Source organism: Saccopteryx bilineata, chromosome 4 (genome assembly GCF_036850765.1).
Source record: "Saccopteryx bilineata isolate mSacBil1 chromosome 4, mSacBil1_pri_phased_curated, whole genome shotgun sequence".
In the NCBI taxonomy this organism is placed as follows: Eukaryota; Metazoa; Chordata; class Mammalia; order Chiroptera; family Emballonuridae; genus Saccopteryx; species Saccopteryx bilineata.
The window spans coordinates 299,729,239-299,752,925 of record NC_089493.1 but is presented as its reverse complement, the minus strand read 5'-3'; the positions used below and the strand labels follow the sequence as shown (position 1 = coordinate 299,752,925).

The following is a 23,687-nucleotide window of genomic DNA, read 5'->3' as shown; positions in this document are numbered from 1 at the left end:
CCACGGCAGCATGCTGGGCTCTAAGGAGACAGAGACTTTGTCTCTGTAGGTTTGGTTATGGGGACATGTGACCGTTGGTCCAGTGGTGGGGTGAGGGGCGACCCAGAGCGAGGGGCGTGTGGGAAACGGAGGTCACACAGGTTCGGTGAGGACACAGCTTCTCATTGGGGTCACGGGTGCACATCTGAAAAGACCCCGCAGAATGGTTCAACAGCAAAGGGAGCCCTGGCCGTTTATTGGATAGCTCCGTTGGCTGGAGCATTGGTTCCCGGTTCGATCCCCGGTCAGGGCACGTACGGGAGCGGATCAAGGTTCCTGTCTCTTTTCTACTCTCTCTCTTCCTCTCTCTAAGATCAATTAAATAAAGATTAAAAAAATAAATAAAGAGGAAAAAAATAAAAAGGAAAAAACAGTAAATGCAGAATTTAATCCATTGTGACCCCAAACAGCAATAAATGAGATGGGAGCCTACTATCTAATTCTATTTTTAAATAATATTTAAAAAAAAATTTTTTTTAAATGACAGTTGACATATAACGGTATATTAATTAGCCTCAGGTGGCCAACACCATGATCGGACCTTTGCATACATTGCAAAGTGATCCCTCTCTACCTGCCCGGAAATCTAAGTGACAGAACAAGAACAGACCCATAGACACAGAGAACAGAATTAGTGGGTTGCCCAAACGAAGAGGGAAGTTTGGGAGAAATGAGCGGAAAAAAGGGATCAGAAAATATAAATCTGTAGTTAATTGATTTCGTGTTAACGGGCGTCTGTTCCGTTGGAAGCATGGAGTCTTGATTCGCTGCTGGGACCTTTATTTTTAAGAAATATTTATTTTGTTAATTTTAGAGAGAAGAGGGAGAAGAAGAAGAAGGAGGAGGAGGGGAGGAGGAGGAGAAGAAGAAGAAGAAGAAGAGAAAGAATTAGAAGAAGAAGGAGGAGGAGAAGAAGGAGGAGGAGGAAGGGGAAGGGGAAGAGGAAGAGGAAGAGGAAGAGAAAGAAGGAGAAGGAGAGGAAGGGAAAGAAAAAGGAGAAGAGGAGAAGGAGGAGGAGGAAGGGGAAGGGGAAGAGGAAGAGGAAGAGGAAGAGGAAGAAGAAGAAGAGGAAGAAGAAGAGGAAGAAGAGGAAGAAGAGGAAGAGGAAGAAGAGGAAGAAGAAGAGGAAGAAGAGGAAGAAGAAGAAGAAGAGGAAGAAGAGGAAGAGGAAAAAGAAGAGGAAGAGGAAGAGAAAGAAGAAGAGGAAGAAGAAGAGGAAGAAGAGGAAGAAGAAGAGGAAGAGGAAGAGGAAGAGGAAGAAGAAGAGAGAGAAGAGGAAGAGGAAGAAGAAGAGGAAGAAGAGGAAGAGGAAGAAGAAGAGGAAGAAGAGGAAGAGGAAGAAGAGGAAGAAGAAGAGAAAGAAGAAGAGGAAGAAGAAGAAGAAGAAAAGAAAGAAAGAAAGAAAGAAAGAAAGAAAGAAAGAAAGAAAGAAAGAAAGAAAGAAAGAAACATAGATCTGTTCCTGTATGTGCCTCGACCAGGGATCGAACCGGCAACCTCTGTGCTTCAGGACGACGCTCTAACCGAGTCACCCGGCCAGGGCATGGAACCTTCTCAGCTTATGTCTGGACAACTTGGACCAAGTGAGCTCCTCTTGGGACAGCAAACCCCACGCGCGTTGGGCAGGGCTGACCACACTGACGTCGACAGGCGCCTGGACCCTGGGTTTCCAAGCTGAGAACAAAGAACGCACTACTCTCCCCAAATTTCCACGCACGCACCACACCAGGGGCGGTGTGAACCCCATTCTTTTTGGGGCTCGTACAGAGCCTGCCTTCCATGGCCGTATCCCACTCAATCAGCGGTCACCGTGATGGAATTCAGTCCCCGGCCCCGCCCCGTGCCCCGAAGATCAGAGGTCCATGTTCCAGCCCTCTGATTCCACGGTGTTGGCTCTCCCCCTGCCCCTGTGACTGGACACACCCTTAGGGGCCTTCCCACAGGTCACCTCATCACCATCAAACAAAACAGCCTTATCCGGCATGACAGGAAATCCTGAGTTTTACGAGCGCCATGTGCCAAGTCTATCTTTTGTATTCTAGAATACAGTAGGACGGGATTATATTTCCCACTCATGGTTGGATTTCTTGGCTTTAAGTCTTTTTTTTGTGTGTGTGACAGAGACAGAGAGAGTCAGAGAGAGGGACAGACAGACAGGAAGGGAGAGAGATGAGAAGCATCAATTCTTCGTTGTGGCACCTTAGTTGTTCATTGATTGCTTTCTCATAGGTGCCTTGACTGTGGGGCTACAGCAGAGCGAGTGACCCCTTGCTCAAGCCAGCGACCTTGGGTCCAAGCTGGTGAGCTTTTTGCTCAAACCAGATGAGCCCATGCTCAAGCCAGCGACCTTGGGCTCAAGTTGGTGAGCCTTGCTCAAACCAGATGAACCCGTGCTCAAGCTGGGGACGTTGGGCTCAAGTTGGTGAGCCTTGCTCAAACCAGATGAGCCCACGCTCAAGCCAGCGACCTTGGGCTCAAGTTGGTGAGCCTTGCTCAAACCAGATGAGCCCACGCTCAAGCTGGCGACCTCGGGGTTTTGAACCTGGGTCCTCCGCATCCCAGTCCGACGCTCCATCTACTGTGCCACCGCCTGGTCAGGTGGATTTCTGGGCTTTAATAAACACGTTGGAAATATGAGCAGAGTGGGCGAGGATCCTTCCGGAAGGAAGGGAGCCGCCAAGTTGAGACCCAGGGAGGGAGGCAGTCTTCCTCCCGCGAGGAGCAGCCTGCTCTGGCCCCTGCAGGAAATGCAGACAGGACGAGGCGGGAATGTGGAAGGCACCCCTTGCTACCTGGCCAGGTACACACAGCAGGTGGCCCCGCCCCGCCCTCGACAGGTGAGCTGAGAGGGAGACGCGTCCCCAGCAGAATGTGGGCGTTGAGTGCATGTCCCCACTCGACCCGCCACCCCTCTGTTCCCTGCGGACATCTGACACCCCAGCCCGCTTTGGGGAGCTAGTGGCAGATGACCATGGGGGGACTGGAGGAATCCGCAGGGGCAGGTAGCAAGGTAGCCAGGCACATTTCAAATGGACATCTGCCCCAGAATCAGGGACAGGGGGGTCAAGCAGCCCTGGGAACCCCCCGTCTGCCGTCTGCTCATGTGTCTTCTTGGGGTGGCTGTCCCTATAATTTAGGGACACATTTCACTGGAAGCCCGCCCCTTATGCAAATAAGGCAAGAGAGAGAGCTCTACCTGCTTCCACAAGGGGATTGCCGCTAGATGGAGTCACCCTTTCGTCCCGGGAGGAACAGGGGTCAGGAGCTATGTTGCTGGCTGCAGGGTTGGCACACCCGAGCCTGGACCCGTGGGGGCCACCAGGAGGGCGTTTGCCTCTTCCACGGGTCACGATCATCGTCGTACGTCCCTGTCTTTAGTTCAGAATAACAGCCCAGGGGAAGGGCGCGTACCTGCAGTGTGTCCTGACTGCGTGGCCGCAGCGATGAGTGTCGTCAACAAGAAACAGATGACAGAGTGGGCGCTATTTACTGCACGGAACCCTATCTGGGAACAGGGTCTTGTGCAGACGGGATGAAGGCAAGGGTCTGAGAGGAGTCACCCTGGGTCAGGGGCGGGGGGGCCTGCAGGCACCCAGTGACAGGGACCTTAGAAGAGACGGAGGAGGAGACACAGACACAGAGGAGAAGCCACGTGGGGACGGAGGCAGAGATGGGAGGGAGGTGGCCACCAGCCCGGGGACGCCTGGAGCCCCCGGAGCTGGGAGAGGCAGGAAGGACCCTCTATGGAGCCCCAGGAGCTGGGAGAGGCAGGAGGGACCCTCCCTGGAGCCCCAGGAGCTGGGAGAGGCAGGAAGGATCCTCTGTGGAGCCCCAGGAGCTGGGAGAGGCAGGAAGGACCCTCTGTGGAGCCCCAGGAGCTGGGAGAGGCAGGAGGGACCCTCCCTGGAGCCCCAGGAGCTGGGAGAGGCAGGAAGGATCCTCTGTGGAGCCCCAGGAGCTGGGAGAGGCAGGAAGAACCCTCTGTGGAGCCCCAGGAGCTGGGAGAGGCAGGAGGGACCCTCCCTGGAGCCTCCGGAGGGAGCATGTGGCCCTGGGACCCCTGGACCTTAGACGTCTGGCCTCCAGGACTTGTAAGGGATACATTTCTCTCACTTCAAGCGTCCAGTCTGCGGCCATTTGTAACAGGGTCCCCCCACCCTGCCCCAGAAAACTTACGCTAATTTCTAGGAACATGGCGTTCGACCTACAAAGCAGCAGCGACGCGGGCTCTCTCACCTATTGTCTTTAACAAGATAACCGCATCGAAGAACTGGACTCCTCGCTCGCGACTGCTGCCCGTCACCAGGAAGGAAAGCCACGACGTCAAGCGGGAGACGCCCCGCAGGTGACACCCGACGTGGGTCCCCGTGTCCTGCACGTAGCGGGGGCACTCCCACTCCTGTCTCAGCCTGCAAGACGCCAGAGTGTCCACGAGCCCCCGGCAGAGGTGGGACACGCCTGCCCCTCTTCCACCGGCCGTCCCCCCCCCCCCCCCGTGAGTCGTGAGCCGTGAGCCGACACTCACCATATGTCCCGGATGTACAGGGAGTACTGGACGTCGGCCGGGGCCGCCCGGCCCCTCTCCCAGCTGCAGTTCAGGAAGTCCACATCGTAAACCAAGCAGGAGAACTTCTGGGCAGCTGTGTTCTCCCCGCCTGGGCGGAGAAGGAAAGGGAACAGAATGGTTTGCGCCCGAATATTAAAAAAAAACAAAACAGGGACCGGCCTGACCAGGAGGTAGCGCAGTGGATAGAGCTTTGGACCGGGATACGGAGGACCCAGGTTCGAGACCCTGAGGTCACCAGCTTGAGTGCGGGCTCATCTGGTTTGAGCAAAGCTCACCAGCTTGGACCCAAGGTCACTGGCTCCAGCAAGGGGTCACTCTGTCTGCTGTAGCCCCACGGTCAAGGCACATATGAGAAAGCAATCAATGAACAACTAAGGTGTCACAATGAAACACTGATGATTGATGCTTCTCATCTCTCTCCGTTCCTGTCTGTCTGTCCCTGTCTCTCCCTCTCTCTGACTCTCTCTCTCTGTCTCTGAAAAACGAACAAAGAAAAAACAGGGACCAGATGGCTTCGTGATTTTGGAAGGTGCTTTCTGATCGTCAAAGAAACGGAGAGGGATGGTGATCCTTATTAAAGTCTTCCTAAATAATAGAAGAGGGACAGTTCCCTCCCAATTCACTGTCTAAGGACAGCATTACCCTACCGTCAAAGCCGGACAACAAAACGAGAAAAGCAAACTTCAGCCCACCACAGCAAGTAAACAGAGGCATTAAAATCCTCTCCGCAACACCAGCTAACAAAACCCCACAGTGGCCTGACCAGGAGGTAGCGCAGTGGATAGAGCATCGGACTGGGATGTGGAGGACCCAGGTTTGAGACCCCAAGGTCGCCAGCTTGATTGCGGACTCATCCGGTTTGAGCAAAAAGCTCACCAGCTTGGACCCAAGGTCGCTGGCTCGAGCAAGGGGTCACTCTGTCTACAGTAGCCTCACGGTCAAGGCACATATGAGAAAGCAATCAATGAACAACTAAGGTGTCGCAATGAAACACTGATGATTGATGCTTCTCATCTCTCTCCGTTCCTGTCTGTCTGTCCCTGTCTCTCCCTCTCTCTGACTCTCTCTCTGTGTCTCTGAAAAACAAACAAAGAAAAAATGGGGACCAGATGGCTTCGTGATTTTGGAAGGTGCTTTCTGATCGTCAAAGAAACGGAGAGGGATGGTGATCCTTATTAAAGTCTTCCTAAATAATAGAAGAGGGACAGTTCCCTCCAAATTCACTAAGGACAGCATTACCCTACCGTCAAAGCCGGACAACAAAACGAGAAAAGCAAACTTCAGCCCACCACAGCAAGTAAACAGAGGCATTAAAATCCTCTCCACAACACCAGCCAACAAAACCCCACAGTGCATTGAAGTAAGAACACGCCCTAACCCGGTGAGATTTATCCTTGGTGTGCAAGGATGCTTCAATACACGCCAATCACCCAATGGGATGCACCACATGAACTGAATGAGATGGGAAAAAATAAAAAAACTACAACACCTGATTATTATAATAAAGGTTAGAAGAGCCGTTTGACAAAATTCAACATCCGTTCATCATTTAAAAAAAAAAAAGACACTCAAGAAAACCGATACAAAAGGAATTTGACCTTCACATGACGATGATCGACTGTGAGAAGCCCACAGTGAGTACGTACTCGGCGGAGAAAAGCTGAAAACTCTCCTTCGAAGATTCCGTCCAAGGCAAGGGTGCCCACTGTCACCATTTGTACTGAACATAATTCTGGAAGGTCCTCGCTAGAGCGATTGGGGAACAAGAAAAGAAAACCTGACCAGGTGCTGGCGCAGTGGATAGCGCACTGCCCTGGGTTGCTGAGGACCCAGGTTCGAAACCCCGAGATCACTGGCTTGAACCCCGAGGTCGCTGGCCTGAAGCCCAAGGTCGCTGGCTTGAGCACGGGGTCACTCAGTCTGCTGTAGCCCCCGTAGTCAAAGGACATATGAGAAAGCAATCAATGAACAACTAAAATGCCGCAACTATGAGCTGATGCTTCTCTCATCTCTCTCCCTTCCTGTTTCTCTCTCTCTCTATCTCTGTCTGTCTGTCTCTCTCTCACTAAAAAAAACAACTTGCCCTGGCCGGTTGGCTCAGTGGTAGAGCGTCGGCCTGGCGTGCGGGGGACTCGGGTTCGATTCCCGGCCAGGGCACACAGGAGAAGCACCCATCTGCTTCTCCCCCCTCCCCCCTCCTTCCTCTCTGTCTCTCTCTTCCCCTCCCACAGCCAAGGCTCCATTGGAGCAAAGATGACCCGGGCGCTGGGGATGGCTCCTTGGCCTCTGCCCCAGACGTTAGAGTGGCTCTGGTCGTGCAGACCGACACCCCGGAGGGGCAGAGCATCGCCCCCTGGTGGGCAGAGCATCGCCCCCGGTGGGCGTGCCGGGTGGATCCCGGTCAGGCGCATGCGGGACTCCGTCTGACTGTCTATCCCCGTTTCCAGCTTCAGAAAAATACAAAAAAAAAAAAAAAAAAAAGAAAAAAGAAAAAACACAACTTATAAACAAACTCAGAAATGTCACAGGATACAAGATCAGCATGCGGAGACCAGTGGCGTTTCTGCACACTAACAAAAGGAAATTAATCCAAAAAAGAAATTAATACCTGACCTGTGGTGGGTGCAGTGGATAGAGCATCAACCTGGAATGCTGAGATCGCCAGTTCGAAACCCTGGCTTGCCCGATCGAGGGACCTATGAGAAGCAACTACTATGAGTTGATGCTTCCCACTCCTCCTCCTCCTCTCTCTCTTTCTCTAAAATCAATAAGTAAAATCTTAAAAAAAAAACACAAAAAAAATTAACAATCCATTCACAATAGCAACACAAAGGATGAAATACTCAGAAATAAACTTGTATGCTATTATGAAACACTGATGAAGGAAATTAAAAAACACACAAATAAGCGGAAAGGCATCCCATGTTCATGGATGAAAATAACTCATACTGTGAAAATGTTCATATTACCCAAAGAGAGCTACAGATCCATACAATTCCTATCCAAATCCCAACGGTATTCTTTCCAAAACGAGAAAAAGAAGAAGATCCCAACATCTGTCAAAAACAATGAAAGACTCCAATATCCAAAGCAACATGGAGAAAGAACAGAGCCGTAGGTGTGACCGTTCCTGGCCTCAAACTGTATCACAAAGCTACAATGAGCAAAGCAGTGTGGTACCGGCATTAAAAAAAAAATAGACATGTGCGAAAATGAAGCTCATTGGAGAACCCCCCAAATAAATCCACACATTGATTGATGGTCAGCTGATTTTTGATACGAGTACCAAGGACTCAATGAAGAAGATATTGCTTTCTCCCTCAATGAGGATTAGAATACTGTATATCCACAGAGCGAAAAATCAATCACTCAACCAACGAACCAATCAAACTGGATTTTTCTATCACACCATTTATGAAAATCAAGTCCACACGGATGAAAGACTTACCCACAAGGATTACAAACCGTGAATCTGCTAGACTAGAGGAAAATGCAGGGCTGGGGGAAACTCCTCGACATTGGTTCCAGCAATCACCATTTGGACAAAGACACCCAAGTCCCAGGCAATTGCAAACAAAGCTATCAATAGATTGTGGGGATGGCATCAAAGTAAAAAAGACTCCTCACGCCAAAGCAAACCAGCAGTCTGGGGACAGGCGATCCATGGGACGGGAGGAAATGTTGGCACATCGTTACGTCTCAGCGGAGGGGCTCACGTGCGCAAGATGCAAAGAGCTTCGGCGGGAACGGCAGCAGACAGAGAACAAAACACCCACATCGTGTCATTGCAAAACGGGGCAGATGACCTGAGCAGACACTCTTCTCTCTCTCTCTCTCCCAAAATAGATGCCTCACAGGTTTCGTGAAAAAGCATGCTGGATCCTCGGGGGAAATGCAAATGGAAAGCACCACCGGGTAATTCACCTCGCACCTGTGGGAGTGACTGTCATCAAACGGACAAGGGACGGGGGGTGCAGGGGGTGTTAAGGAGGGTGTGGGGGGAAGGGGAACCCTCCTGTCCTGCGGTTAGAAGCGTGAATCGGGGGAGGGGGGAGTCGGTATGCAGAACAAAGAAGTTCCTCAAAACATGGAAACTAGAAGTCCCCTATGAGTCAGCAGTTTTACTTCTGGATAGATGTGTCGTTAGAGAAAAAGGAATCTAGAAATTTTCTCTGTGGAGAAAGAGGGAGAGAGATAGAGGATGATGGAGAGAGAGAGAGAGAGAGAGAGAGAGAAGGAGAGAGAGAAGGAGAGAGAGAGAAAGAGAGAGAGATAGAGGATGATGGAGAGAGAGAGAGAGAGAGAGAGAGAAGGAGAGAGAGAAGGAGAGAGAGAGAAAGAGAGAGAGATAGAGGATGATGGAGAGAGAGAGAAAGAGAGATAGAGGATGATGGAGAGAGAGAAAGAGAGAGAGAGAAGGAGAGAGAGAAAGAGAGACAGAGATAGAGGATGATGGAGAGAGAGAGAGAGAAGGAGAGAGAGAGAAAGAGAAAGAGAGAGGATGATGGAGAGTCAGAGAAAGAGGGAAAGAGATAGAGGATGATGGAGAGAGAGAGAAAGAGGGAAAGAGATAGAGGATGATGGAGAGAGAGAGAAAGAGAGAGAGAAGGAGAGAGAGAGAAAGAGAGAGATAGAGGATGATGGAGAGAGAGAGAAAGAGGGAGAGAGATAGAGGATGATGGAGAGAGAGAGGGAGAGAGATAGAGAGGGAGAGAGAGAGAGGGAGAGAGAGAAAGAGAGAGAGAGAAGGAGAGAGAGAGAAAGAGAGAGATAGAGGATGATGGAGAGAGAGAGAAAGAGGGAGAGAGATAGAGGATGAGAGAGAGAGAGGGAGAGAGAGAGAGAGAGAGAGAAGCATCAACTGGTTGTTCTGCTTAATTGTGCACCCATTGATGGCTTCTCACAGGTGCCTTGAATTGGGGATCAGACCCGGTGATGTTGGGATGGAGCTGGCGACCTCCAGGACCGAGCTGACAACCCCAGGTCATCAACCGTGGAAGCAGAGAACAGCGTGCTGAGGCCCGCGGGAGGAGAGGGAAATGGGGAGCCATCGGCCAGAAGGCACAAAGGTTCCGTTTTGCAAGGGGTTCTGGAGAGGTGTCTGGTGCCATCACGCCCAGGATGGTCAATCTAGTTAATAACAGTGTTTCATTCATTTGAAATGTGTTTAAGAGAGGAGACCTCTAGTGTTCGCCTCCCAGACACAATAATAATAATAACAATAATAATAATGATTTCAGCGTGTCCGTAAAGTCACGGTGCACTTCTGACCGGTCACAGGAAAGCAACAAAAGACGATAGAAATGTGAAATCCGCACCAAAGAAAAGGAAAACCCTCCCAGTTTCTGCAGGATGATGTGGCAGCAAGTGCACGTGCACAGATGATGACGTCACACCGTGTATACAGCGGAGCAGCCCACGGCCATGCCAGTCGAGATGTGGACGGTACAGAGGAAAGTTCAGTGTGTTCTGTGGCTCGCTCAATTCGAATCCGGGACCAAAGTGCAACGTGAATATCGGCGCGTTTATAACGAAGCGCCACCACATAGGAATAACATGACTCGGTGGGATAAGCAGTTGAAGGAAACCGGCAGTTTGGTGGAAACCCCATTCTGGTAGGTTATCCATCAGTCAGTGACGAGTATGTAGAGGCTATACGGCAGGGGTCCCCAAACTACAGCCCGCGGGCCGCGTGCGGCCCCCTGAGGCCATTTATCCGGCCCCCGCCGCACTTCTGGAAGGGGCACCTCTTTCATTGGTGGTCAGTGAGAGGAGCATAGTTCCCATTGAAATACTGGTTAGTTTGTTGATTTAAATTTACTTGTTCTTTATTTTAAATATTGTATTTGTTCCTTTTTTTTTTTTTTTTACTTTAAAATAAGATATGTGCAGTGTACATAGGGATTTGTTCATAGTTTTTTTTTTATAGTCCAGCCCTCCAATGGTCTGAGGGACAGTGAACTGGCCCCCTGTGTAAAAAGTTTGGGGACCCCTGCTATACAGGATAGCTACCTAAGGAGCCCTAAAAAATCTGTGCGTGAGCCCACATCGAACTGCACTGAATAGGTATGAAACTGGGAGAGTTTTCCTTCGATTTGGTGCAGATTTCACATTTCTATCGTCTTTTGTTGCTTTCCTGTGACCGGTCAAAAGTGCACCGTGACTTTACGGACACACTGTATATAATAATAATAATAATAACAACACAGAAAGGAAACTATATCCATGGAGATGCTAGCATGTTGACAGGCTGACAGGCAACAAAGTGTCGAGTTCTACCCCATAAATATACACCATGCTTCTGTCTCAATTATATCTCCATAATGCTGGGGGAGGAGGGGAAACAAAGATGGGGATGTCCACTTGAACGCCAGTGAGATGGAGGGAGGCCCCTGGGAGACCTCTCCTACCTGGGTTGGTGAAGACCAACTTTTCCGTGACCGGCCCCTGGCTGGAGTTGACGGTCACCGTGAACTCGGCGCCCCGGTGCAGTCTGTATTTCTCAAAGACGCAGTGACACTGTCCGCCCTGGAGCTGAAAGACACAACCGGCCGGCGAGTTAGGGAAAAGCGCGTTCTCTCTTCTCCTCGCGAAGTTGCTGGTTCTTTATCTCGAGTCTGCGACGTCACCTGCGTGACCTCACCGCACCTGCCCGGGGGGTCCTTCCCCGGGTGAATGGCCCGTAGAAGCACCCTTGCGGTGGGGACGTCCTCGTGACCGCCTGGCACGGCGTGTAGAAGGTCCGAACAGACCTCTCGTGTCCCCCGGGGGACCTTGTTCTAATGCAGGTCCTGTTGGGCAAGTCCTAGGCAGAGGGGGGGGGTCCCCAAAATCTTGCGTCTCTAACAAGCTGCCAAGTGGTGCCAATGGAACCCAACCTCAAACTTCACACAGCTCGATGCACCTTCTCTCTACAACAGGGGTCCCCAAACTACGGCCCGTGGGCCGCATGCGGCCCCCTGAGGCCATTTATCCGGCCCCCGCCGCACTTCCGGAAGGGACACCTCTTTCATTGCTGGTCAGTGAGAGAAGCATAGTTCCCATTGAAATACTGGTCAGTTTGTCGATTTAAATTGACTTGTTCTTTATTTTAAATATTGTATTTGTTCCCGTTTTGTTTTTTTACTTTAAAATAAGATATGTGCATTGTGCATAGGGATTTGTTCATAGTTTTTTTTATAGTCTGGCCCTCCAACGGTCTGAGGGACAGTGAACTGGCCCCCCTGTGTAAAAAGTTTGGGGACCCCTGCTCTACAATATTGTGTTTTCTTTTCCTATCTTGTAGTACACAGCCTTCCCCATGGCTCACTCGGGCTCAGTCCTATTTCTTTCTGTCTTTCTCAGGATTGAGTTGCCGTACAATCTCTCATGTCCTGTGACGACAGGCAGCTTGTGTCTGTAAGCCACGGAGCGCCACAGAGTAAACCATTCGTGCCCCCACCCCCCCCAGCCTGCTCGCTGTGGTTGTTGAAATTTGCCCCCTTCCCTCCGAAAGTCGCCCGTAGACATTCTCAGAGCGTGCCAGTGCCCGCTTGGGACCGACTCCTGCTGCTCTGGGTCCCCACGTCTGGTCAAGCGACCCGGTCCACCTTCCTTGGGTGGGTTTGTGTCCCGAGAATTCTGCCTCCTGCTGGTCACAGCTCCCCCCACCCCCGCCCCCGGGTCCTGACCTGAGCAGAGACTTGTGTCGTAGGAGTGTGGCAGCTGCGATCTCTTCACGCTCAGGATCACATATTTCCCAGGGACTCACCCGGGTCACGCAGGTTCTGCAGAACCGACACCTAATCTTTTGTTGAGTTGGGCGAACCGGTGGTGCAAATGGCACCTGTCATCACGACTCTCTCTCAGGTGGGCGCCTGGGCGGCCGCCCAGGGTAGAAATCACACACTGACATTCCTGACTCATTTGTGTTTTTTTTTAACATTCATCTGCATCACGGCGTCTTCTAAACGCCCACAGTCATGTTCATTCCGTCCGCAGGTGGAAAAAATTGCCCGTGAGGACGCCAATCAAGAAGCAATATGGAAATATCTTACAGAACAGTTTCATTGTCCAGTTCTTTTTTATGGGGGGGGGTCAGGTGTTATTGAACATTTCTTCATTCACATTTTTTTTTTTTGTATTTTTCTGAAGTTGGAAACGGGGAGGCAGTCAGACAGACTCCTGCATGCGCCCGACCGGGATCCACTCGGCACGCCCACCAGGGGGCGATGCTCTGCCCATCTGGGGCGATGCTCTGCGGCGACCAGAGCCACTCTAGCGCCTGGGGCAGAGGCCAAGGAGCCATCCCCAGCGCCCGGGCCAACTTTGCTCCAATGGAGCCTTGGCTGCGGGAGGGGAAGAGAGAGACAGAGAGGAAGGAGGGGGGGAGGGGTGGAGAAGCAGATGGGTGCTTTTCCTGTGTGCCCTGGCCAGGAATCGAACCCGGGACTCCTGCATGCCAGGCCGACACTCTACCACTGAGCCAACCGGCCAGGGCTCATTTTTATTTTAAAATTCTTTCTTTAAATGGCATCTAGTTCTGTGTGCCTCTTTTATTGTTCTTATTTAAGTATTTTGTTTTGTTTTGTTTTGTTTTTTTACAGAGACAGAGAGAGAGTCAGAGAGAGGGACAGATAGGGACAGACAGACAGGAATGGAGAGAGATGAGAAGCATCAATCATCATCAGTTTTTCGTTGCGACACCTTAGTTGTTCATTGATTGCTTTCTCATATGTGCCTTGACGGTGGGGCTACAGCAGACCAAGTGACCCCTTGCTCAAGCCAGCGACCTTGGTTCCAAGCTGGTGAGCTTTTTGCTCAAACCAGATGAGCCCGCGCTCAAGCTGGCGACCTCGGGGTCTCGAACCTGTGTCCTTCCGCATCCCAGTCCGACGCTCTATCCACTGCGCCACCACCCGGTCAGGCTTTATTTGAGTATTAAATGCGTGAAATAATAAACGACCCTTCGGTTTATTTGTTTGTTTGTTTGTTTTTTCCATAGTGAAAACGGCCCTCAGGGCGGAGAACCAGAGCTTCAATGACCTGCGCCCCAAAGCTGGCCTCACCTTCCTCCGGACGGGTCCCGTTTCTTCAGAAATGAACCTGCATTCGAGGGAGGTGACGTTTTCCCTGCAGTCCCAGGTCAGGTTCTTGGTCCTCAGGTCATAACGCATGTTGAGGCTGGGCGTCGTCTCCGGGGTCGGCAGGCCTGAAAGATCTGTGTCCCCCCCACACAGAGATTCCCAAATTACCTCTTTTTATCGTGTCTGAGCCCCGCCCCCCAACAGATCCCACGTCTTGTGAGCTTAGACCAGAGCTGGGACACGCGGGACCCCCCTGGACTCTGGGCATCGGGTCGAACCGGGAATCGATCCGGGGTCTCACTGTGTGCTGATGGCTATGCATTAGGGACACAGTGACATGGGACCCCCCCACACACACACACACGGGGACGCGTCCCCAGACGCTGCTCCCCTCGAAAGGTGAGGGTCAGGAAGGGGCAGGTAGGCTTGCACACTTACCCTGCTGCTGCTCCCGGATCAGGAGGAGCGCCGGGTCGAGCAGCACCAGGACCAGCACAGCCCTCAGCAGTGGAGCCATAGAGCCGCCCGCTGGACAGAGGCACCCTGGACAGAGACAGACAGACAGACACAGGCACCCTTCGTGGATATATCCACCGTCACGGGGGGGGGGTGCTCCTGACCGAAGGGCCTGTTGCTCCTCCCCTGCGGACCTTGCCCGGGTCACGTCACCGAGCCCCTGACCCATCACCATCCTTAACTGCGTCCCGCCTGCAGAAAGGGGCCCTTGGCCCACGGGTACCGTGCATGGCTCTTAGAGACGGTGTGATGGTAACTGGCATTTGTTAGATTCAGGGAGTACTGGGGCTGCCAAAGAGTGTAGCTATCGAAGGAACAGGGAGTGTTGCAAAGAGTGTAACTATCGAAGGAACAGGGAGTGCTGCAAAGAGTGTAACTATTGAAGGAACAGGGAGTACTGGAGAGTGTAACTATTGAAGGAACAGGGAGTGTTGCAAAGAGTGTAACTATCAAAGGAACAGGGAGTACTGGAGAGTGTAACTATTGAAGGAACAGGGAGTGCTGCAAAGAGTGTAACTATGGAAGGAACAGGGAGTGCTGCAAAGAGTGTAACTATTGAAGGAACAGGGAGTGCTGCAAAGAGTGTAACTATGGAAGGAACAGGGAGTGCTGCAAAGAGTGTAACTATTGAAGGAACAGGGAGTGCTGCAAAGAGTGTAACTATTGAAGGAACAGGGAGTGCTGCAAAGAGTGTAACTATTGAAGGAACAGGGAGTGTTGCAAAGAGTGTCACTATTGAAGGAACAGGGAGTGTTGCAAAGAGTGTAACTATTGAAGGAACAGGGAGTGTTGCAAAGAGTGTAGCTATTGAAGGAACAGGGAGTCCTGCAAAGAGTGTAACTATTGAAGGAACAGGGAGCGTTGCAAAGAGTGTCACTATCGAAGGAACAGGGAGTGTTGCAAAGAGTGTAGCTATCGAAGGAACAGGGAGCGTTGCAAAGAGTGTAACTATTGAAGGAACAGGGAGTGCTGCAAAGAGTGTAACTATTGAAGGAACAGGGAGTGTTGCAAAGAGTGTCACTATTGAAGGAACAGGGAGTGCTGCAAAGAGTGTAACTATTGAAGGAACAGGGAGTCCTGCAAAGAGTGTAACTATTGAAGGAACAGGGAGCGTTGCAAAGAGTGTCACTATCGAAGGAACAGGGAGTGTTGCAAAGAGTGTAGCTATGGAAGGAACAGGGAGTGCTGCAAAGAGTGTAACTATTGAAGGAACAGGGAGTGCTGCAAAGAGTGTAACTATTGAAGGAACAGGGAGTGTTGCAAAGAGTGTCACTATTGAAGGAACAGGGAGTGTTGCAAAGAGTGTCACTATTGAAGGAACAGGGAGTGTTGCAAAGAGTGTCACTATCGAAGGAACAGGGAGTGTTGCAAAGAGTGTAGCTATTGAAGGAACAGGGAGTGTTGCAAAGAGTGTAACTATTGAAGGAACAGGGAGTGCTGCAAAGAGTGTAACTATTGAAGGAACAGGGAGTGTTGCAAAGAGTGTCACTATTGAAGGAACAGGGAGTGCTGCAAAGAGTGTAACTATTGAAGGAACAGGGAGCGTTGCAAAGAGTGTCACTATCGAAGGAACAGGGAGTGTTGCAAAGAGTGTAGCTATGGAAGGAACAGGGAGTGCTGCAAAGAGTGTAACTATTGAAGGAACAGGGAGTGCTGCAAAGAGTGTAACTATTGAAGGAACAGGGAGTGTTGCAAAGAGTGTCACTATTGAAGGAACAGGGAGTGTTGCAAAGAGTGTCACTATTGAAGGAACAGGGAGTGTTGCAAAGAGTGTCACTATCGAAGGAACAGGGAGTGTTGCAAAGAGTGTAGCTATGGAAGGAACAGGGAGTGCTGCAAAGAGTGTAACTATTGAAGGAACAGGGAGTGCTGCAAAGAGTGTAACTATTGAAGGAACAGGGAGTGTTGCAAAGAGTGTAACTATTGAAGGAACAGGGAGTGCTGCAAAGAGTGTAACTATTGAAGGAACAGGGAGTCCTGCAAAGAGTGTAACTATTGAAGGAACAGGGAGCGTTGCAAAGAGTGTCACTATCGAAGGAACAGGGAGTGTTGCAAAGAGTGTAGCTATTGAAGGAACAGGGAGTGTTGCAAAGAGTGTAACTATTGAAGGAACAGGGAGTGCTGCAAAGAGTGTAACTATTGAAGGAACAGGGAGTGTTGCAAAGAGTGTCACTATTGAAGGAACAGGGAGTGCTGCAAAGAGTGTAACTATTGAAGGAACAGGGAGTCCTGCAAAGAGTGTAACTATTGAAGGAACAGGGAGTCCTGCAAAGAGTGTAACTATTGAAGGAACAGGGAGTGTTGCAAAGAGTGTAGCTATTGAAGGAACAGGGAGTCCTGCAAAGAGTGTAACTATTGAAGGAACAGGGAGCGTTGCAAAGAGTGTCACTATCGAAGGAACAGGGAGCGTTGCAAAGAGTGTAACTATTGAAGGAACAGGGAGTACTGGAGAGTGTAACTATTGAAGGAACAGGGAGTGTTGCAAAGAGTGTAACTATTGAAGGAACAGGGAGCGTTGCAAAGAGTGTCACTATTGAAGGAACAGGGAGCGTTGCAAAGAGTGTAACTATTGAAGGAACAGGGAGTGTTGCAAAGAGTGTAACTATCGAAGGAACAGGGAGTGCTGCAAAGAGTGTAACTATTGAAGGAACAGGGAGCGTTGCAAAGAGTGTAACTATTGAAGGAACAGGGAGTGTTGCAAAGAGTGTACCTATTGAAGGAACAGTAAGTGCTGATATGGCTCCTGTGAGGCTGGGAACAAAGAAGGTCAGAGACCCTTATCAGAAGTATAGGTTTGAAATTCGCCACTAAGCTAAAACCGGCCCCTGTTGCTATGCTGCGTGCGACCTCCCTAGCCAATAGCTAAACTGCCACATCTGCTTCTGTCCTATACGCTTGCTCACTTAGGATATATAAGGGCCTGGCTGTCAGCTCCAGGCGCGGCTTCTGTCTGCAGCTCCTTGTGGGCACGGTGTCTCCGGACATCTCGGGAGTTCGCCCCCGCGCGGGTTAAACTGGCCAATAAAGTAACATCTGAACTCCTGAAAGTCTCCGACGTTTGTTCTCGTACCCGGTGGATGCTACAGCATTCGTTCTCACACACGCCGACTTCCCACAACACGCTATTGTCCGGACCTGCACCAACGCCTCTCGTGTCTGTCGTAAGCCTGGTGAGCCCCCCCCCCCCGGAAGGGAGCAGCCTCCCTCTTTCTTCATTTTCTACCCATGCCCCCCCTCCCCCTCATCGGAGGTAGACTTTGGGTCTGGGGGCTTCTCCTTGAGTCATAGAAGGCGGCGTGGCTACGGATTCCAGGGGCTGTGGGCATGGACGCCTTTGGGGGTGTGATCCGGTGCCCTGCAGGCGGTTTCATTTCTCCAAATTCCCCTTGTGGGGAGGCAGGCTGACGGAGCATCGGTGACCTCTCCTCTCTTCCCCCCCCCCCCGCCCCCCTGACCCCCCCTCCCCTCTCCCCTCCCCCGCCAAGGACGCGGGCACGGTGGGTGGGGCCGGCTCCCACGCAGCGTGGACGGACGCTGGCCGGCCCCTCGTGACGTCTGTGCTGCACCCGCCCCCGCCGTGAATCCCGCGCAGGGGGGAGCCCCCCAAGCCCGCATGGCCTGTCACCCTAAGGTGCTTCCGGAAGACATCACCACTGCCGCGTGGATTCGTTTGCTGTGACTCTCGATCTCCCCCCCGAAGAACCGGAATGGATTTGAGGACCAGAACCGAAAATGCAGATGATGATGTTAGTAATAGTTTAGTTTTTTTTTTTTTCCTCCTTTGAGTTTTGCGACAGTCCATCGTGCACGTTAAAGATAAACAGAGAGCCTGACCAGGCGGTAGATAGAGCGTCGGACTGGGACACAGAGGACCCAGGTTCGAGACCCCGAGGTCGCCAGCTTGAGCACAGGCTCATCTGGTTTGAGCAAGGTTCACCAGCTTGGACCCAAGGTCGGTGGCTCAAGCAAGGGGTCACTCACTCTGCTGTAGACCCCCCGGTCAAGGCACATATGAGAAAGCAATCAATGAACAACTAAGAAGCTGCAATGAAAAACTAACTGATGCTTCTCATCTCTCCATTCCTGTCTGACTGTCTGTATCTATCCCTTTCTCTGTCTCTGTAAAAAAAAAAAGAGACAAAGAGAGAGAGGGAAAGAGAAAGAGAGAGAGAGAGAGAGAGAGAGAGAGAGAGCCTGACCAGGTGGTGGCACAGTTGGTAGAGAATCAGACTGGGATGTGGAGGACCCAGGTTTGAAACCCCAAGGTTACCAGCTTGAGCACAGTTTCATCCAGCTTGAGCACAAGGTCGCTGGCTTGAGCGTGGGATCACAGACATGACCCCGTGGTCACTGAGTTAAAGCCCAAGGTCACTGGCTTGAGCAAGGGGTCCCTTGGTCTGCTGTAGCCCCCCGGTCAAGGCACATATGAGAAAGCTATCAATGAACAACTAAGGAGCCGCAATGAAGAATTGATGTTTCCCATCTTTCTCCCTTTCTGTCTGTCTGTCCCTATCTGTCCCTCTCTCTGACTCTTTCTCTGTCTCTGTCACACATACAAAAAGTGAGAGAGAGAAAGAGAGAGAAGGCTTCACCTGCAAAGACGTCAGACACAGAGGAAACCGAAGCAGCTATGAGTCGGTGAAGGACCAGCTGGAAAAGTCCGCAGCAGGTGTGATTTCAACTCTGACACACTCTGAGAAAAAGTCACAACCACGGTAACACTGCACAAAGGTCAGAGGTCGTCTGGGGTCGCGACCGGGGAAGCGTGACGGCACGGAGGACTGAGGACGCTCTGGACAGAGGACGTCACCGTCCTCTGTGGGGGGACGGTAGTGATGTGCTCACGCCATCCTAAGTCTGTCTGAACACGCAGGAGGTACAGGGGTCGGGTGAACCCCAACGTCAAGCGTGACCGCCGGCCAATAATAATGCGTCCGCGTGGGGTCGCGAGGGGTCACGGGATCCCGACCGTGGTGCACGGGGCCATTCACTGCAGGGACAAACCAAGAGGGCGAGCGGTCAGTGAAACACGTCAGACGGAGGGAGACAGATGCCACGCGTTGCCATTTATATGTGGGGTCTAAAGAAGAAAATACATGAACACACAAAACAGAAATAGACTCACAGACGCAGAGAACAGACGGACGGTCGTCAGAGGGCAGGGAGGTTGGGGGCCTGGGTGACCAAGGGGAAGGGACAGGGAAGCAAGATGGGCAGTCACGGAACAATCACAGGACGTCACGTCCAGCACGGGGAACACAGTCAATAATAGTGTAATAACTGTGTGTGGGGCCCCGTGGGTCCTGGGACGGTCCGGAGGATTATTTTATAAAGCAGATGAGTATCTAACCACCGTGCCACACACCCGAAACAAACATCATATCCCGCGTCCGCTCTAACTGGGAAAACAAAGGGATAGAAAAAAAAAAAGATACAAAATGAAGTTTATTAAAAAAAATATTCCGAGAACTATCCGTTCAAAAGCAACGTGCTGCATTCAGTCTGCAGAGAATGCCTGGCCCGCAGCCTGGGTTTGGGTGGTGTCTTCTGGCCTTCTGGTCAAGTCCTTCCTTCCTTCCTTCCTTCCTTCCTTCCTTCCTTCCTTCCTTCCTTCCTTCCTTCCTCCCTCCCTCCCTCCCTTTCTCCCTCCCTTCCTTCCTTCCTCCCTTCCTCCCTCCCTTCCTTCCTTCCCTATTTCCTCCTTCCTTCTTTTCTTCCTTCCTTTTCTATTTCCTTCTTTCCCTATTTCCTTCCTTCCTTCCTCCCTCCCTCTCTTTCTCCTTTCCTTCCTTCTTTTCTTCCTTCCTTCCTTCCTCCCTCCCTCCCTCCCTCTCTTTCTCCTTCCCTTCCTTCCTTCCTTATTTCCTTCTTTTCTTCCTTCCTTCCTTCTTTTTCCTTCCCTATTTTCTTCCTTCCTTCTTTCCTTCCTTCCTACCTCTCTCCCTTCCTTCCTTCCTGCCTTCTTTCTTTTTTTCTTCCTTCCCTCCTTCCTTCCTTTCTTCCTTCCTTCCTTCCTTCCCTCCTTTCTTCCTTCCTTCCTTCCCTCCCTTCTTCCCTCCCTTCCTCCCCCTTCCTTCCTTCTTTCTTTTTTTCTTCCTTCCCTACTTCCTTCCTTCCTTCTTTCTTGCCTTCCTTCCTTCCTTCCCTCCCTCCCTCCCTCCTTTCTTCCTTCCTTCCTTCCTTCCTTCATTCCCTCCTTCCTTCTTTCCTTCTTTCCCTGACTCCCTCCCTCCCTTCCTCCTTCCTTCCTTCCTTCCTTCCTTCCTTCCTTCCTTCCTTCCTTCCTTCCTTCCTTCCTTCCTTCCTTCCCTCCTTTCTTCTGACCTCCCCTTCCATGCATGCCTTTCCCTAATCAATTCCCTTCTTATTTGGTCTCATCCAGCATCTGCCTTCAGGAACCCCGACGTCACACCCACCACACCTGGCCCCTTGAGCCCCCACCTGCTCACCCTCATGACACCTGCCTGTCTCCCTCCCTCCACTGCACTCCGCACTTAGCTGACACCCAGCCCCTGAGGACCCGCCGAGGGGGGCTCCCCTGCCCTCTCCCAAGGCCCCCCACTCACCTACAAGGCCACCCTGCTGCAGGCGGCCCCACAGACCCAGCAGCCACGGTGCCCATTCTGTGCAAAACCTCACTCCTGGCTGAGAGTCCTTCTCTGTCCCCTGGTGTGACGACCACGCCTATGAGAAACCTCGAAAGGGTGCATCTCCATCACCTCGAACACCTGCTCATGGGGTCTCCCCCCCACCCCGCTGAGCCGTCTCTCTCTGACCAAGCTGCCCCGCTAGAATAGGAAATACCCTCCTCCCTCGTGATCTCTGTCTGGGAGGCGTCCACCATGTCATCCAGATTCTAAACCACCCTTTCTCGGGGTGGCTTTATCGCTCCCCACTTTCTCCCAGAAGCACCACTTCCTCCGCCTGCAGGTGTTGGCAGTTGGGTAAGGGCATAGTTTCTCTCCCCTGGGCGGGCTCTCTCCTGCACCCCAGAGGAGCTCGCTCAGGGAGGCCACACCCCGGTTTAGGCCACCACACTGTTCCTCTCCTCGCTGTTCTTGCCTTGCTTTTAACCCGGACTTTCACATTAGCCATTGGTACCCATGCCACCCTCGGAGCCGAGCTACCTGGGGGGTCCGGCGGGTACATGGGCAGGGAGGGCCCAGCGGCCGGAACCTCTCAGGCCCCTTTCCGAGAGCAGCGACGTCCTAAATAAACTGCTTCACTGGACTGTGACATGCGTCCCCCACTTCCCCCTGGGCTTCTTCTAAACCAGGCTGCCTGTTACCGACATCTCACCAACTTCTCTAAACTTGACTTAAAGAAAAAAAAAAAAAAGAGAAGCCACAGAAAACCAAGAGATCAAATGCCCCCAATGAATCTATGCAGAGGCCTCTCCCTTTGAAATAAACGACGAGTGAACACGGAGTGACAGAGGTCAACCAGGAAAAGCTAAGAAGGGTATGATGTCACACGCAGGTGGAATAGAAAACTGAGGCTCACGGGCACGGATAACCAAGAGATCAAATGCCCCCAATGAATTTATGCAGAGGCCTCTCCCTTTGAAATGAATGAGGAGTGAACACGGAGTGACAGAGGTCAACCAGGAAAAGCTAAGAAGGGTATGATGTCACACGCAGTTGGGATAGAAAACTGAGGCTCACGGGCACAGAGAAGAGTAAAGCGGTTGTCGGGGGAGGGGCCGGGAAGCAGAAAACAAATACACGGTGACCGAAAATGATCTGACTTTGGGTGACAGGCACATGACAAAATTGTAAAGCCAGTAGTCGTGGCCACCATCACAGCCGCCTGGCCCGTGCAGGTGCGCATTGGATTCGGACAGACAGTAATGAAACAACGGAGCCAAGAACTGGTGGGCCATCAGCTTTCATCCTAGCTTGCACCCGGCGGGTGAGAAATACACACAGTGGGAAAACACTTCCCTTTCCATTCAGGGCTCCCAAAGCCACTGACTCATCCAAGTTTCCTAGAATCAAAGGTTTCTACCTCACCAGCCTTATTCACCTCTGTTCCCCACCTCCTTCTTTCTCTGCACAAACTCTGCACAAACTGGCTTCTCCTTCAGCACAACGCCATCTTGGCTGCTTCTCCTCTCCTCCACGTGGCCTTTCTCTGCTCTCCTTTCTCTGCTCTCTCCTCTCCAATCCTAATTTCAGGAACCGAGCGAGAGAGCCCCTGGTCTCTCTGATTTTATAGTGTAGAAATTAAAGCCTGTAAGCCAGTATACAAACAAGGAAGTCTCTGATACAAAGTCACTGATCTGAGGCATAAATGGGATTCCTCGTAAGAGTGCACCACCCCACATCATGCAACAGTCAAGGGTGTGGGGAAAAGCTTAGTGTTGAGAAGATTTTAGGATTAAAAGGGCTGAAAAGGCTTCATCTGAAAACTGAGCCTCAGGCTATAAGGACCCTGCCTGCTTACAGCCTGTCCCCCCCCACCCACCCAATGCAAACTATAAGCAAGCCAACGTATACATCATATTAACAAACTTATTTGATCCACAGTGGTCAACCGTTCGAATGCTCCAGAGATGTTCACCCGAAACCTACGTCCTCTTATTGATCCCTGTCACCCCGGTTCCATTTAATTTTCTAAACTTACGAAACACAAATAAGTAAATAAATAAACGTTCAGCGGCAGCGTCCGGTCCTTGGGCGGGGACGGTGGCGGGCCCCCAACCCCGGAGAAGAATGCAGACAGGGCATGAAATGAACGGGGCTCTGATTTGAGGGGCAACCAGGTAGGCGTACGGCGGGGGGGGGGGCGGGGTGTTCACACCGTGCCTTGAGTGTATCCCTCGGACCCCCTCTCCTGAGACACGTGCTGGCACCCTCCCAGATGTTGTTGGGACACCAAAGAGCAGGGACGTCTCGTTGATCTATTATAATCTCACCTTGATTTTATTTTAACTTTTTTTTAACTGAGGCAAAACTCACGTGGCGTGAAATGCTCCCTTTCAATACGTGCAGTTCAGAGGCACGGAGCATATTCACAAGGTACCACCGTTATCTCTAGCTGGTTTCAAAATAGTTTGGGTCCCTCCCTCCTCAAAAATAGACCCTGTCCCCACGAGCGGTCACGTCCCAACCCCCTCTGACAGCTCCTTACAATGTCTGTAGCTCTGAGCACCCTGGGGCATTTCAGATGAATGAATTGCCCTGCTTGCTCGCCTGCAGGGGGGGTGGGGGGCTTTGAGATAAAGTGACCATCAGCTAAGTGTCCAGCTGAGCTGGGAGGACCCCTGGTCTCCCTGAGGATGATAGCCCGTTCACACACACCACCTCCATCCACATTTGTCCAAGCCTCCGGGGCAAGTGTAAATGTCCTGGGGTGCTCAGCCGGGAGCCAGTGCACACGGGCTGATTCCTGTGGCGGCCAGTTAGACGCACCGGCTGCATCTGGCTAGACATCTGCCCTCCATCTCACAGCTGTCCCTCTCCGTGCTGGGACCCCTGCCAACCTGAGGTGTCCCCCAC

General features: G+C 51.6%; 1 protein-coding gene across 4 annotated transcripts in view; it reads right to left on the bottom strand.

Annotated features, from left to right (window-relative positions):
- Positions 1–23,687, bottom strand: part of CSF2RA (colony stimulating factor 2 receptor subunit alpha) — a 33,452-nt gene that overhangs the window by 9,546 nt on the left and 219 nt on the right. For 2 of the 4 annotated variants that reach the window (XM_066275988.1, XM_066275992.1), the window contains exons 1-6: positions 17,091–17,196; positions 14,110–14,214; positions 13,654–13,805; positions 11,017–11,140; positions 4,565–4,694; positions 4,276–4,448 (exon numbers count right to left, since the gene is read on the bottom strand). In XM_066275988.1, coding sequence (XP_066132085.1) covers positions 4,276–4,448; positions 4,565–4,694; positions 11,017–11,140; positions 13,654–13,805; positions 14,110–14,214; positions 17,091–17,172 — 766 coding nt within the window. In that variant the 5' untranslated portion in view covers positions 17,173–17,196. Of the gene's footprint in view, positions 1–4,275; positions 4,449–4,564; positions 4,695–11,016; positions 11,141–13,653; positions 13,806–14,109; positions 14,215–17,090; positions 17,197–21,314; positions 21,429–23,687 lie in introns of those variants that run through there. The other 2 variants (XM_066275989.1, XM_066275991.1) reach the window with 2 other exon arrangements.